Consider the following 16,955-nt stretch of genomic DNA (forward strand, 5'->3'; position numbering starts at 1 on the left):
AGACACCACAGCCATTTATTTCCATGTCACTATAACAAAACACCAAAACACAACAACCAAAAAACTACAGTGCTTCCTTCATGGCTAACTACAGTGACAAGACTTATTATTTTTATCAGTAAGTTACTAACCTCGCCTAAAACATTTTTGGTGATTGTTATAAATTTACGTTTCTTCTTTCTTGCTGCTGCTGCATGATAGCCGGGGATGAATCCACCACGTTCGTCTGTGCTGCTTGCCTAAAATACAGCACAGACGCATTAACATTCAGACACAAATCAACTGCATTAAGTTTATGATTCATATCTCTCACAAAGCAACATATCTGGAATATCATCTCAACTTAGTTTCAATCAAGTTAGAATCCATAGACATTATACTTCACACTTTTTTCATTTGGCTCATAGAGAGGTCAGGGAGAGCATTACCTTACTGTCACAGGATGAACCAAGAGTTGGGAAGTCCATCTCTGAGTCAATCTCAAAGGAAGAGCTGTGGGGGTCGACACGGTCCCCCTCAGAGTGAGCTGCTCCCTCACTCTTGTTGCGGCGCCGACGTCTGTGAAGGGAAAATGCGATTCCTTCATTACTAGCACCACTGCCTCCAATACAAGTGTCCCTGAAAGACATCAACTTTCCTTCAAATTCACACACACTAAAGAAAAAAGACAGATAGTTCAAGTGCATGAATTAAAACGATCTCTAAGTCTTGATAACTTATTTTCATGCTTCAAACCAAGTGTGTCAAGAATGGGATGGATATGGGAATGTTCAGACAATACCAATGTCTATGTAAAGTTCTATGGGTGTTCAGGTAGACTTCAAAGTAACTCATCACTATACATTCCTGAAGCTCTAGTGTCATTGTTCTGGGACACTAGTGCTTTATTTAGGTTGTACTGTTATATTTTATAGTCTAATGAATTAACAGCAAGCTTGGAAATTTACATATGTAACTATTAATGAACTGAGAAGACAGTTGTGTACATTTACAAACTTCTATTCAGTACAGAGGGTACATCAAGAAATCTGACAGTGATACGTCAGCTACACTGTGATAGTCACCACAGCCTCTAAAGCAAAGTTCACAGCTATCTCTGAAGGGGAGGTTAGTTCTCATCACTGACGCACAACACAAAGGTCATCAATTCTGACACTGAGCAAACTACAAGGGGCAGTGGTCAGCAATAAGAGAACTAGAAAAGTCTGTTAATGAGATGGTAACATTGAACCAGTGAGTGAGAGTGCAGGAGTGAGGCATTAGTAGGCACATACAGCGGGTAGCCGTGCAGGAAGGGGCAGGTGATGCCCTTCAGACACGAGCCCTCCTCCCAGAACCTGCAGGTGATGGACGCCAAGTCGTGAGAGAATTTGCAGTCACTCCGTCGACAGCTCCCCTCCATGAAGAAAGTGCAGGGGCGGCGAGACGGAGGCAACCAGCGGCCTGGCCGGGGCTTGCGAGGCAGCTGGACCTGAGGCAGACAAAGAGTCTTCATTATATCAGCACAGCACAAACATATCAAACACAAGCTTTTGTGGGGAGGTGAGGGGACAGAGGAGGGTTAGTTTCAAAAAGCACTGAGGCAATCAAAACCAAAACAACAATAAATTACACAAACCTTCCCTTAATACAAAAAGACTACTGAGCTTTACATTTCATCTAAAAGTTGTACATGAGGTTAAAAGCTTTCCAATCCTAAGTGACACTGAAGAGGCAATCAGCAGACTCATTGCTATGTTTGCCCTTCTTCAGAAATACATATTCTCACATGGCCAGCCAAGAGCACTCACCTTGTATGGCACACCACTGCGCTTCCACTTGTCCTCCAGTTCACTAGAGAAGTATATAGTGGAGGGATGGCCGGAGGGGAGGTCCGGAAGGGATCCACCAAGACGATGGGCGGGAGCATCCGAGGCACCAAAGATCTGGTCATAGAGTGAGTCGTCCAAATACTCTACTGGGATTGTGTATGTTACCCCATCATGTTCATACACCAGCACCTCCCCATCACCCTCATCCTCATCCCCTGCTGCATCCTGGGGGAATAAGAGCCCAAGTTAAGTTGTTCATCTGCTTTGTGTGGGGATACTCAATACATGCCAACAATTCTTCTGTTCTGGTCTATCACACTAAAAAAGAGAAATATCCGACACTGAAATCCAAACACATAAAAGATCCTCTACAGAAGCTCTCTCAGGTCACAGTGTCAAACTCACATCCCCATCCATTGCCCCAGACGCCTGCAGGCCCCACTCAAAGCCGTCATTCAGTTCCCAGTCAGGCGCCAGGTCAGCCAGGTCCTCACGCTCTACATCTCCCTTCTGCTCCACCCTCCTCAGCGGGTTGCCAGAGTACTTCCTGAGGCGCTCATGTAGTGGCTTGGGTGAGTAGTTGGCCTGAGGAGCACCTGGCTGGGAGAAGCTGGTGTGAGCATGCACAGCACCCAGCAGTTCATCAGCCTCTTGATCCACTTCAAGCCTCAACTCAGAGCAGGCTCCTGATGCTTCACAAGTTCCACTAAGGGAGGTGATCCTGGAATGAAATATTGATGTTAACTTGCTTGTTCTATAACCTAGTGTCTGCTGTCTTATATTGTTGGACATGAAATGCTAATGTTAACTTTTGGACATCTAATCATTGTAATATTAATCTTATAACACACTACTTAATCAAAGCATGACACTTAAAACAATGACTTCATGATTGATGTAAAGTTAATTATAAAGAGAAGTGGTGCAGTTCACACCTGTTTTGATCACCAATGTGGAGGTGCTGCTGACTACTGCTCAGGAGATGCTGCTCGGACCAGATCTGATCCTTTCTGGCACTTCTGGGCACTTCTTCATTTGCTCTGAGGCTCCACGGCCCAGACTCTACCATGGAAGACAAGCTGGGGCCTCCTCCCTCGCCATATTTTCCCGGGATGTGAGTTGTGGGGTTAGTGATGATGTACTTCTGTCCTCCTGCTCCTTCGTGTTCTGACTCCTCCATGCCGGGCACCTTGTAGCTGGCCCACAGGTTCTGCAGGCTGGGCACAGATGAAGGGATGGTGGGGGACTCTGGGGAGCTATTATGGTGCCACAGTGAGGCCAGAGAGGTGGGGATGACAACTGCCTCTGATTTACTGTTCCTTTCTACAGGCAAGGGTGGCTGGAAGTGCCCCTCGCTGCTCCATCCTGTGGCCCCCTCCTCCTCCTGATCCAGCCATGCCATCCCGGGCTTGGTGCCACTCAAGTAAGTCCAGGCACTCCTGCTGTCCACCTTTTGTTGCATCTGCCAAATGTTTTTCAAGTGATTCCTCTTGTCCTCCTCCTTGGTGTTCTTCCAGATGTTTGCCAGTGTGGTGTTGTCCGGGAAGTCCTGCTGCTGGAACTCAAACATGTCCGGCTCCTTCTCATCCTCCATTGGGACATAATGGTTGGTGTTGAAGAGTGCCAGTTTCTCTACCTTTATCTTGAAGCACGGCTTTCTTCCTCCCTGAACGCTGTCTTCCTCCGTCTGGCAGAACTTTTCATTATTTATCACCTTGAACTTGGGCACAAGGGCAATGGCTGCCAGCTTCTCCCTGGTGACCTGAGTCTGCTCTTCTTCCTGGGCCACCCTGGGAGCTGGCTCCTTGTACACCATGTACTTCTTGGGGGAGCCCTCCAGGATGTCACTCTCCAGGAAAAGCGCTCCACTGCTGGTACGCTGGAAGGGCAGGTCGGGTCGCTCAGAGTTGACGATGAACATTGTGCCGTCCTCATAGTGGTCATCGGTGATGCTGCCAATGCTGTCCTGTCGGATGGGGCGGAAGTGGGTCCTGGGGGAGGTGAGCAGGTTCTCCTCCTCTTGGGCTGGTGGGAGAGAGTCCATACCTTCCAGCATCCTGGCACAGGCCATGGCATCACCACTGCTGCTGCCGACACTCACAGGGTCTACTAGGAGACTCTCAGGCCGGTGCTCGAGAGACGGGCTGCACTCGGCACTCTTGTCTCGAGGAACTACCATGGAGAAGCCACTGTTCTCTGTGTGGTGCAGCACGGCGTGGGGGCCAATGGGTCCTGAGGGAAGCTCCTTCATTAGGGAGCTGTCCAGAGACTCCTCCTCCTGAGACTCATCACTGTTGCAGACGTCTTCCACCAAGGCCATCATCTTCTCGTGCTCTGAATCTGTGTGGCTACCATGAGTAACTTCCTCTAAGTTGGTGTTTTCTGACACACACTCTAAGTTACTATTACTTACACTAAGATCTGTAAATACATTTTCAAGACCTAAAGTATTCTCCCATAGATTCTCCAAGCTTAGTTGCATGAATGATTCCATTAACTTCTTTTCCAAGTCATTATTTGAATTGTGATTCTTGCTGTTTTCTTTCTCTTTGTCTCCTTCGTTGCTGGTCTGGTGTTCCTCCAGGCACAAAGGCAGAACATTTTCACTACTCAATATATCATTGGCATTGCAATCTGACCAAATGGACTTCTCAAAGTTGTTCTGGATGCCGAGGTGGGAGCTGGGGTCTCTTGTCAAGCTTTCCTTCAGGCTGCTGAAAGGACTCTGACTTGAGATGCTGCACACGAGGGAGCCTTCCTCCGCCACACAGCCGGCGGGGTGCCACGAGCAGCTCTGGTGCCAGCCGTTCAGTGTTGGTGTTGGAGGTTCTTGGATTAACTGGCTACTAAAGCTTTGTGGTGGATGGGGGGTGGAGGAATCCAGCAAATCCTGGTGCTCCTGCTCCTGCTCCTGCTGCTGCTGCTGCTGCTGCTGCTTTGGGAGGCTGAAGCCCCAGACAGTGGTGTAGAGGGCTGACTCCTGGGCTGGCGGGGGATCCCACACGTGTTCCCCGCGGCCATGGCCCAGCAGCTCCCCAGCCTGACCCCACACTTGGGCCACAGTGTTGGAGATCTTCCTCTCCAGCTGCCTCACACTCTTGGCTTCCTGTGTCTCCATGTCACTGCTGGAGCCACTGGATCCCCCTGAGGTGCTGCCGCGCTCAAACAGCCTGTTCCCTCCTCCCCCTGCCAGGCTCTCATCCACCTGGCCATTCACCCCAAGAACTAAGTCTCCCATGCACTCCCATTCCTCCTTCACACCCCTCACCTTCCCCTCCCCAGAGTGGCCCTGGCTTCTATCTCCCTTCTCCTCCCGGGCCTTGTCACACTCCTGCTCTCCCTTGTCCCTGTCCTCCGAGCTTTCCCTGGAGCTGGTGTCCCCAATGTAGCCCTCTCCGATGTCCTCATCCAGCAGGGGCCCCACGAACTTCTTGCGTCGCCGTTCGGAGATCCGCTCTGGCTCTGAGGCACTGTCGGTGTCGTAGCACTCGTTGAGCTGCGCCTCCTTATGCTTGGCGCCAACGTGCCATGTGAAGGACACCGGGTGGCGCTGGGGCTCCTCGTGGCCAGGGGCTGCCAGGACCTCTTGTTTCACCTCCACCTCCTTCTTGCTCTTCTCTCGGTACTTCTTACGATATGTTCGTGGCATCTTCACTGAGTTTGTGCCTGGGATGCCCTCACTGTGTGGCACCGACAAAGGCTTGCGACCTTCCCACACACAGGAGCAGAATGCATCGCCAGACTTCCATGCTTTCTCGTGGCTACACTTAACCTTGGAAGACCCACTTAGTGGTGGAAAAGCAGCATAATATCTGAGGAGTGATAGGGAAGAAAAGGGCACTGTAAGTGACAAGGATCAATACCTATGTACTCACAAAAATCATGTCTATATACACGTAAAAAAAAGATAAGCAAATCGTGTGAAAATAAAATGAAAACAAATAAAAAAAGATATAGACAAATCAAATTAACTATAAAAAAGAATCTAAAAAAGTAAAGAAATTAGAAAAACTAAGATCTAAACAATAAAATATAATCAACAAAAGGATACCCACACCAACACACCAGTGGGACACCACAGGGCCAGAAGAGTGAGCCGAGCACCAACGTACCTCTCAGCTTGTTCCTCGGGAGTGGACGAAGAAGTGTACTCCTCTGTATCATTGCTGCTCTCCTGGGACACCGAGTTCAGAGACACAGACTTGCTGGTGATGCAGGTCTGTGCTTTGTTGGAGGCATTGAGGTGGTCGTTCTCAGCAGCAGTCTTCAGGCGGGAGCAGAGTTCTTCCACGAGGCTCTCTAAGTCGTAGCGCTGTGGGAAAACACACCAACACGCTCATTTCAAACACTCTTCCTGGAAAACCTCGGACTTCAAATGCACTTTTGACAAACTTAATTTCCAATTGACTTTAAACAAACTGCTCATTTCCATTTCACTTTTTTCTGAAAACCACTCATTTCTGTTCCATCTTTTGTGGCAAACCACTAATTTCTACTTGACTTTTTTTCAGGCATACCACTCATTCCAAAGTCACTTTTTTGGCAAACTGCTGATTTCTATTTTACTTTTTGTGCATCATTTGATTTACAATCCTATTTCTTAGGATTCTCATTAATTGCAGTTTATCCTTAACTTGTATAATTTGTTCAAGAACTTTTTTTTTTTTTTTTCTACTTATGGTTTGTGTTTTGCTGTAAGTCCTCAGATACACTGAGTGAAAATCTTGCAAAACCTGACAGTTGACAGATTCAAGGTAGACCAGAGATGCTACGATTGAAGGGAAACAACAAACGCGGTGGAAGAGACTGTGGGATATTTCTTGACAACTGATTGTAGTTTTGTCTTAGTGTTATTGCTGATCTTTCCCAATCTCCAATATTAGTAACTGTAAGGAATTATTATTTGCAGTCTGAATTTTGTAAAGTTACTTGATCTTCTTGCCTTAATATACTATTGCTCAAGATTTTATAATTCTCCAATACTTGTTCTCATGAGGAATTATCCCACATGGTCATAATCCATAATACTATACCTTCCGGCATAGAAATAAAAGAAATGAACTCATAGTCTTGTGAGAATTTTCATATGACCAGTACAATGATATACAATGTGCTATCAAATCTAACACCATCTTACAAGACAAGCACAACGCATTCTGTAGATCTCAGTATGTGGCTGGTACGTAAGTGGATCAAAGTCCCGAGAGAGAGAGAGAGAGAGAGAGAGAGAGAGAGAGAGAGAGAGAGAGAGAGAGAGAGAGAGAGAGAGAGAGAGAGAGAGAGAGAGAGAGAGAGAGAGAGAGAGAGAGAGAGACTAGCATTGATAACTTCTTAAAGACTAAATAAGTGAACATAATACTATATAATAATAATAATAACAATAATAATAATAATAATAATAAAAAGTTCTTGGGAGGAAACCATGGATCTTCTTTGTAGTTCCTGGTATGCAATAAATGAGGCAACAGAAGGAAGCTGAAGGTTGCAATCAAGACCTGCACACTCCATGGTCCAACTCTAGTATCTTCCTTCTTGCTCTGCTCTTCAGTAACAAGGAATAATCTCTGGTCCGCTGTTCCACTCCCATTACTTCTCCCTACAGTTGCCACCCTTCCCTTCTCAATCCATGAAACTGACACATTAACACTTGCTAGAATTTGAGAGCATTTTCTTCAATCAAATTGGCATTTCATTCCCAACCAAGTAATTTTGAATCTGTGAAATTGCTAGAAATTCATGTTTTCTCTGACCAAACAGGTGCTCCAATATCAAGCCAGTAATCTGTATTCCGGAACCTGCCAGGGAGACTCTTGTTCAACATTCTATACTTTCTTAGTCTAAACAGGTACTACTCTATTTTGAAGCCAGTAATTCTCAATCCTTGAATCAGCTGTGGAAACACTGGTTACATATTCACAATGTTTTTCTCATACCAAACATGTAATTCCTTCTCAAGCAAGTAATGTTTACCTGTTGTCTATACCAGCAGCATTCTCATCCTAGACTTATCAACTAATTCATAAATAAAAACAATTATTTTTCCTACCTTAACAAACTTGTCTTACAAATATCCATTAAAATATAAAACTAATAAAGAAGGAATATATACAGTATCCCTTACAATACCTCAAGCATTACACTAACTAAGAACAAAACAAAGTAATCAATTTCCTCTACAACACAAAATGGACTGAACTAAATAAATGAACACATAAGAAGGGTGCACACACACACAACTATTGACATACTAATCACCTCTGCTTGCTGGAGGTGGCAAGAATTGATCACTTGGTAAACTCGGTCTTTAATGCATGTGTTGTGGCAAAACAAGACAAGACAAGGTAGGAGGGCAGGAGGAGGTGAGTGCAGATGGGAAGGAGAGCAGGGGTGTGTGTGGTGTTCCCTGGTGTGGTGAGGCTAGAGGCACTGGTACATATTCAGAAATGCTTTGCTCTCACTGCAACTATTTTCAAAGGATAAGGAGCTGGGTTGTTAGGAGTGTCTTCTGTTCATAATGTAGAAATCTTGTTAATCTATCACCAGAACCCTGAAAACACCCATAATTAGGATGTAGTGCAGAAGCGTTTCAGAATACAGTCCAAGGTGTAATAAAGTAGCAAGGGTTGAGGCAAGCTAGGTGAGTGTGTAATAGGAAGGATGCTCTATTAACAAGAGCTTTACCTCATCAGAAGCAGACATGAGGCACTGGAGAGCTGCCACCTTCTGCAGTTGCTCTGAGGTCAGAATGCGGTGTTTTTGGCGGACCTTGTGGCGTTTACGTGCCCGGCGGCTCCCTCCACGCTACAAGGGACGCAGGCACAGGCCTTAACACTCGCTGGTAGGCGCAGTCTTGGAACACCTTGCTAGTTGCTATCTATACATTTCTGTCCTTACCTAAACCTACATGACCTCAACTCCCTTGTCACCATCAAGCATCTTGCTATACATTCCTGTTCTTAATCACACATATATGGCCACTTCTTGGTACCTATGAATGACTATAGGATGCCTATCAACACCTGGTGCCCTTCTCTTCACCTGAACAGTACCTAGAATACTTTTACGTTGGGATTGGTCTCTCGCATAACCTTTACTTCAGACTTCCTCCCCGAACAAATTATCTTCCTCTAGACTTGCTACTTGCTAGTGCTAGGTGGGTGCAGAAAGGATGTCAGATGATTACATTCATTCATGTGTTCTTTGCAATGTTTCCTTCACAATTGCTCCTGTCAATCAGAACAAAAGAGACTATTGTTCACAGTCTCCTTAATGCTGCACCAATGCCGAACTTTTCAGTGCATCACTCTGGTTCTTGTGTGAGTGAAATTTCAAGGAGTGAGATGCACTGAGCTATGTTTGAATTTGTGTGACTCAAATGATGGTTTTAAATTGAAGCTGGCACATTCTTTCCTGTCTCCTGGGGTGAGGAGACTTGCTACACACGTTTCACATCATCATTTCTTTCAGACACGAGTTACTCTTATACAAATGAAGATACATCCTGAGAATGCACCTCAAAGCACTAAACTAATGACCTGAGAGAAGAATGACAGAAATAAAAGACTAAGAGATAGACCATCAAGTGACTATTTTATCCTCCCCTCATAACCTGTAAGGAAACACTCTCTGTGTCTCCCACTAAACTTCTCCAGGGAATGAACCTAATAGTGAGCCTGGGACACCCTGAGATGCTTAAAGACACTTCTCAAGTTCTAAGGTACAAAGGAATGGCTATCTCAAGGTAAGGGAGGAGGAATAAGACCATTTCAAGGGATGTCCAAACTCTAAATATAAATAACCAATACTTAAAGACAGGTCAGCTTGGGTCACTCACCTGCTGCTGGGTGATGGCTGAGAGGTCTGGGAGGTCAGCGTCTGGGTGAGTGGTCTGGTCTAACAGGTCATCCAGGTCCAAGTCGCGCAAATCAAAGTCATCGAGGAGGCGTCGGGACAGTGGGGGGCAATAGCGGGTGCCAGCAGGGCAGGAGCCGGTGACTGAGGCGTGGGGCGGAACGTTGGGGATGGCAGGGGCCGGGTGGGGGCAGTAGTGGTGGTGGAGGAGGGAGAGCAGGGTATGGGCGTATGTGGGGCCGGGAATGCCGCGTTCCTCCAGTTCCCCACACAGCCACTCCACCACCAGTGAGGGCACCCACTCACACCGTACCAGCTTCATAACAACTGCGTGTGTGTGTGTGTATGTGAGGGAGAGGACGTCACCTTTGAGTCTGCCATTTCACATCAGTATCACTCACTTGTCACTACCAGGAATATTTCATACATCATATCAAAACAGAGTAATTTACATGAAAATCTGTATTTTGCAAGTACACAAGTAACTGTATTCTCTAAAACAAAAATGTAAGATATAATCATATGCTGAAAACACAAAATGTAAGATCTTAAGGAACTAATCCACTGACAAGTATCAAAAGATGCCAGACTGAGACAGGACTCACCTTAAACACGGTGGGTGGCTGGAAACTATCATTCATCTTCAGGTCGTGATCACGATTGAGGGTTTCGGGAAGGTGACTGCGAAAGCAGCAAGGCGTGTGGGGAAGAGTGCAAAGGCAAAGGAAGATGATATGTGAGGGATGAACAAAGGATGATAAAGCTAAGGAGGTAATGAACAAAACTTTAACTGAGCAAAAAAAAGAAGAGACTGTTGATGTATTACAAGAGTGACATAGTGTATCACTGGGATGACTTCTCAATCTAGAGCCTCACAATGCTGGCTCTAGACGAGAGGTATCCTGGAGGTTAGGGTGACTGGAGCGAGAGAGATGCTCCACGCTGGGATGGTCCACCACTCTCGAGCAGCACTGGGACGCTGCTACAGTAAACACAGCACGACCCTGTTAGGCGATGCTGGCCGAGAGAGGCATCAGAGAGTGGAGCTGTGTGACTGACTGACAGGAAGGACTACTCGTTTCTTTCGTTTCCGGTAAGCAAATATCTTCCCGGAGTGGTGCTAAGTAAGTAGTGTGGTAGCAGGAACCCTTAACCTCTGGTACTGGCTAAATAACACTGCTCAGAATGCAAATAAACCAACAGTGAATGGGAGAAGTGGCAGGAGAGATGGTGAATGTGGTGGAGGTGGTAATGGATGTAGTGGTGGTAGTAGTGGTAGTAGTGGTGGTGGTGGTGGTGGGAGTGAACTAGTGGGAGAGTGAGTTAGGGGGGTGTGTGGGGTGTGGGAGAGGAGGGTTCAGGCCGATGTCATGGTGGTGATTACTGTGGGCGGCGGCGGCGACGGCGGAGGCACTGGGGGCACGGCGAGAGCTGCTGGGGGGGGCGGGGACCTCGGGCGCTCACCTCACCGCCTCCACACATCTTGCCTGGAACAGTGAACGACAAGTTAAGACAGCCACTGCAACACCACCAATTCTAATTCTATTCACCCTTAAAAAAATAAAGTAACTCAGCATATATTGTCTTAAAAAGGAAAGGAAATACAAAGAGATAAAAGCAACTACGTATAGATTTTTACATCCTTTAACATACCAACTTGCCGCCATCTCTCTTAGGAAATGGAGCAATACAGAGACAGCAATGCACATGGTAGGGTAAGGAGACTAGGAATGCACATGGTAAGGTAGGATGAGGCTAGGAATGCACATGGTAAGGTAGGATGAGGCTAGGAGTGCACATGGTAGGGTAAGGAGAGACTAGGAATGCACATGGTAAGGCAAAAAGTGGCTATGAATGCACATGATAAAGTAAGGAGAGGCTAAGAATAAAATAAGGAGTGGCTAGGAATGCACATGGTAGAGTAACGAGAGGCTAAGAATAAAGTAAGTAGTGGCTAGGAATGTACATGGTAAGGTAGGATGAGGCTATAAATGTACATGGTAAGGTAAGTAAAGGCTAAGAATGCACATGGTAAAGTAAGGAGAGGCTAGGAATAAAGTAAGTAGTGGCTAGGAATGCACATGGTAAGATAGGAAGAGGCTATTTTGAGATGAGGAAGGATGAGAAAGGACATTTGAAGGAGTGTACAAAGAAATATCCCTTAATAGATATAATAATCTTCCTCTTAGAAACATGATAAGGAGGAACTTTGAGGCAGAAAGGTGCATGGTAAGGTAAGGAGGAGAGTCAATTTTGAGGTGAGGGAGGAGGAGCAAAACAGCTATGTGGCAGTCAGCTGAGAGCTCAATAAGGCCAAGGTCTCCAGTGTTCCTTGCGTGTCGGGAGAATGAAAGGTACACACTAATCTGAAGCAATTAATTTCACTCTTAACTATCTTCACACACATTTGGTTCCTCATTATGTAATATCAAGTGTGGGAATTGTATTAATTTTTGGGGGGTCCGAAGCACACACCACTCCTCTCCACAGTCAAATATGATAATAAATGATATTATTATTCACTCTCAATAATATTCACACATGTTTAGTCCCTCATTGTGTAAGATTAAGCAAGACATTCTTAATCTAGGGAAATCTGAAGTGTGCAGTTTCTCTACTTCCCTTGATGCCAAAGTAACATAACTCAATCTCACCTAAATTTACACAAGTTTAGTCCCTCGCTGTGTAAGATTAAAGATGACACTCTTACTTTATGGAGGCAAGACACATACACTACACTTTACACTGCAATACCAGCACTCAATCTCTCCAGCACAGAGGCTGAGGACATAAACAAAGGTATCTGTCGTATCGCTTGACTTTCCACAAAACAGATCCAACACCTACAATGATAGATGACTTGGAGAGATGTGAGAGATGTGAGAGAGAGAGAGAGAGAGAGAGAGAGAGAGAGAGAGAGAGAGAGAGAGAGAGAGAGAGAGAGAGAGAGAGAGAGAGACACACGCACACACATGGCAACAAGGTCAGGAGGTGGCGCAGTGCCAAGCAAAGGCCGTCTTGCTCCTCTCCCCCTAGTGCCACAAAGCCAGCCAACATGCAACAACACACAACTCTGCAGTGACACAACTTCCTGCTCTGCCCTGCCCTGCCCAAAGTGAACTGGGCCACAAAGGTTATGTCAGTGTATCCCTTGCCATTCTGTGAGTTGTGTTATGTACAAAACTGCACAATTAGAAGGTTCATTTGTGTTTCTTTAGGTTCTGTGAGTGGGAGAAAGTTAAATGTAAGTAAGGCTGTACAATTAAAAGATACCTCTGTGTTTCTCTGTTCTTCTGTCTTGTGTAGAGTTGAACATTAGCCTGCATAATTAAAGGATAGGTCTGTGTTTGTCTGCCATGTTTTGTATCGCCATAATATTTACAATAGCTCATAACTTTCCATTTCACTTTCCTGGTCTTTGTTTACATCAGCCGTGGCTTTTAATGGATGGGATGGACTCATGTTTTGCAAAGCTGTCTCAATATTTACAGACATATATAACTTTTACACTAAATGAGACTTAGCTATTTCACTCCAGCATTTAAATTCACAAGATTGTTTTCCCTGGTCTCTGTTTTAAGTCCTACAGTGGCTATGGTTCCTGTAACTTGAAGCAGACTCATGTTTTGTACTGCCATGTCAATATCTTAAGTCATATACGGCAACCTTTGAATTGAATAATGGCCTCTTCATTTCAGCTCAATATTTAAATGCACATCACCACTTTTCTTGGTCTTTAAGTATTATTCAATTCTCATATTCATACTCAACAGGAAAGACAGTATTTAGTTTATTTACAGCCATACACATACAACTTTTCAACTGAATATGACTTTTCCAATTCATTCCAGTGTTTGAACTTAGATAATCACCTTTTCCTTTGTCTTTACTTCAAGTTTTACATCTTTAATTTCTACTTGATAGGGGGAGAGGTTTTTATCAATTCACTTCCATATTTTTGACTCATACACCACTTTCCCTTCTATCCTCATCTACTGTTTATATCACCGGAGTAACTGGTCACCTTGTCCTCCTTCACCTCCTTCCTCTGGTCTTCTTCCTTACATCAATTCACCTTTCAAATTTTTTTTCTTCCCCTTTCCTGTTACAAATATAGGACTAGAACACTACTCTGCGCTCTCTCTCTCTCTCTCTCTCTCTGGTCCAGAAATGACAGATGTATGATTATGATACTTCCTGTTGCAATTATAAAGATCACAACCCATTTTTTTTCCTATTTCTTCCCTCCCTTTTTTTCTTTTTTTCTTGCCAGTCCTAGGTATGGCAAAGATTTCCAGTTAAGAGAGAAGCTTTCAAAGTTTCAAAGTAAGGAACAAAAAAGAAAAGAAAAGGATGGTAAATAAGACAAGACAAGACAAGACAAGACAAGACAAGACAAGACAAGACAAGGCAAGGCAAGGTAAGGTGAGGTAATGCAAGACAAGGTATCTAAGAAAAGGAGAGAGAGAGAGAGAGAGAGAGAGAGAGAGAGAGAGAGAGAGAGAGAGAGAGAGAGAGAGAGAGAGAGAGAGAGAGAGAGAGAGAGAGAGAGAGAGCGGGGGGGGATGGGAGGTGAAAGCAAAGTGTCACGCATACAACCTTGTGTTCACTGACATTCAAGGCACAAGGCTGACCCAGACCGTTCCTCTTAAGACTCCTATTTCTGGGGCAGCTTTGGAAACATTCAGGAGTGGACACAGAAATAGGCACTCCCACTGCTGCCCAACACTTCCTTCCTGCCTGCCCTACACTCCTTCACACACATATACATAGAGATCCACACTGTTACCTGATGCTTCCTTCCTACCTGCCTGCTCCTTCACACACCAAACACAGCCATACATGACATATACATACAGATCCATACTATACTAAGCTGCTTGACTCTTCCTTTTCTACCTACCCTACCCTTCTTCATACACCCAACACCCTTAGACTTAACATATACATACAGATTTACCTATGTTCTATACTATGCTGCCTCACTCTTCCTTTTCTACCTACTCTATGCTTCTTCATAAACCCAACACTCATACGTCTACATACATATAAATCTACCTTAGCTCTATATTATGTTAGGTTAGGTTAGTTTTGTCAAGTCCTAAGACCTCAGATACACTTATGCAATTGGTAATACATATATCCTTCTCTACATTCCATATTAACGTGTACTGACTGCTGATGAGTGATTTGTTCTTAATTCTAGTGGGTATTTTATCTTAAGTGTTCTGTACCTTGTCTCCGCCTCCTAAATAGACTCAAGACTCACACACACCCATACAGAATCTGCCAACATATACAGACCTATATGCTTTTTTAATGTAAAGGGAAATCTGGCCAAGGGCAACAAAAATAACTAAAAAAAAAAAGGCCCACTTAGATGCCAGTTCTCGTAGCAAACTTTAATCCCTTCAGTACCACGACGAGTTTTCATATTGGTGATTTTATAGATTCAGAAACTTATATGGGGATTAAAATAGTGAAGACTCTGGCCATTTATCTTCTGACCTCCATAAACCCTTCCTAGTGTAAATAAAACCGTCTAATCAAACCTAAAAATCATGATCAAAATGTGTTCCAGTATTGAAGGGAGTTAAGACTTCAAATGTTAAGTGGTTTATTGCTTGCCTTGCCTACTGTAACATATCTGACACCACCACACACACTCTGGCAATGCACTGTACCGGCCTGCCTGCAGTCAATACCAAGGTGAGTGTAACGATGACTGGTGGTAAAAGGTTAGTGGTCTGTTGTATATTGCTGGTAAGTGTCGGTACTCACAATATGGTTCACATGTTCATATTTTGCTGCTGAATCTGTAAATGTTAAGAGTGCTTTTATAATGACTACTCCAATCCCCCCCCCATCTCTCTCTATGTTTCTTTGGTGTTTTGTAAAAAAAAAAAAATAATAATAAAAAAAAAAATAAAAAATACAAACAACTTATTATCCAGATACATATATCATCTTGAGCTCTTACAACATAATTATAGTAGTAGTAGTAGTAGTAATAAGGGTGGTGGTGGTGGTGGTGGTAATTATGCAAGTCCATGACAACTCTGCATATTCTCTAGCTAATTGATAACAAGATTCCCAGGAAACACTTTGAGATACAGCCACCTGTGAAGAAGTCCAAGAAACAGAGGAGGAGGAGGAGGAGGAGGAGGAGGAGGAGGAGGAGGAGGAAATAAAAGAGGTAGGAAAAGAAAAAAAAAATAACAATACTAGGAAGAAAAATATGAAAGGATAGAAGACATGGAAGAAAAAAGCCAAACAAACAGATGAGAAAGAAAGAAAGAGAAAGAGAGAGATGGAAGATGAGGAGGAGGAAGGAGGAAGAAAGAAGAAAGGAGAGAATCAACCAGCAACAGGAAAAATGAAAAGGAGACAAAATAGATAGTGAAGAGGAGAAAAAAGAAAGAAAAAAAATACCGAAGAAAATATGAGAAAGAAACAAAGAAACAGTAATGAAAGAGAAAGAAAATAGAGGGAAGGGGGAAGATAAGGAAGAGGAAGAGAAGGAAGAGAGAGGGGAGGAGAAAGATAAAGAAGAGGAGCAGCAGGAGGAAGAGGAAGGAAAAGAGGAAGGGGGTAGATAAGGAAGAGGAGGAATGAAGAGATAGAGGGAGGAGGAAGATAAGGAAGAGGAAGGAGGAGAGAGGGGAGCCAGGCAACAGCAGAGTCAACCCATGTCAACGAGGGAGGTGAAAGTAAGACACCTCATGTACTTTCACTAAATGACCAATACTGCATGATTCTCCCTCCGTCTCTGTCTGTCTGTCTGTCTGTCTGTCTATCTGTCACTAGCTTTCCTCATGATAAATGTATGACTCGACACTACAGCCTCAAAATGACTCCAAAAAACCACCTGACTCACTCCACACAAGGACTAGATAAGTACTTTCTCTCTCTCGTGCCTTACTTCTTCATGACAGTGATAAATGCATGACTCTTGACTTTACAGCCTCCAAATGACTCAAAAAACCAGTCTGACTTACTTAAAAATAACTGCATGACTCACACAAGGACACAATTAGTAGTTTCTCTCTTGTACCTTCTTTTCTTACGACAAAGTGATAAATAAATGCTTGACTTTTGACACTACAGCCTTCAAATGACTCAACAAACCAGCCTCACTCACTCCAAAACCACTGCATGACTCACACAAGGACAAGATTAATACTTTCTCTCTCCCTCGTGCCCTTGCTTCTTCATGATAAGGTGTTAAATACATGACTTTTGACTCTACAGCCTCCACATGACTCAAAAAACCTGCGTCACTCCTCAAAAAAC

General features: G+C 44.3%; 1 protein-coding gene across 5 annotated transcripts in view; it reads right to left on the bottom strand.

Annotated features, from left to right (window-relative positions):
* Window positions 1-16,955, bottom strand: part of LOC123499197 — a 33,571-nt gene that overhangs the window by 909 nt on the left and 15,707 nt on the right. The window contains exons 2-11 of one of the 5 annotated variants that reach the window (XM_045246924.1): window positions 10,268-11,149; window positions 9,646-9,989; window positions 8,493-8,612; window positions 5,924-6,123; window positions 2,747-5,623; window positions 2,217-2,532; window positions 1,791-2,036; window positions 1,275-1,471; window positions 429-558; window positions 132-239 (exon numbers count right to left, since the gene is read on the bottom strand). In XM_045246924.1, the coding sequence (XP_045102859.1) occupies window positions 132-239; window positions 429-558; window positions 1,275-1,471; window positions 1,791-2,036; window positions 2,217-2,532; window positions 2,747-5,623; window positions 5,924-6,123; window positions 8,493-8,612; window positions 9,646-9,984 (4,533 nt within the window). In that variant the 5' untranslated portion in view covers window positions 9,985-9,989; window positions 10,268-11,149. Of the gene's footprint in view, window positions 1-131; window positions 240-428; window positions 559-1,274; window positions 1,472-1,790; window positions 2,037-2,216; window positions 2,533-2,746; window positions 5,624-5,923; window positions 6,124-8,492; window positions 8,613-9,645; window positions 10,070-10,267; window positions 11,150-16,955 lie in introns of those variants that run through there. The other 4 variants (XM_045246925.1, XM_045246923.1, XM_045246926.1 and 1 more) reach the window with 4 other exon arrangements.

Source organism: Portunus trituberculatus, chromosome 49 (assembly GCF_017591435.1).
Source record: "Portunus trituberculatus isolate SZX2019 chromosome 49, ASM1759143v1, whole genome shotgun sequence".
In the NCBI taxonomy this organism is placed as follows: domain Eukaryota; kingdom Metazoa; phylum Arthropoda; class Malacostraca; order Decapoda; family Portunidae; genus Portunus; species Portunus trituberculatus.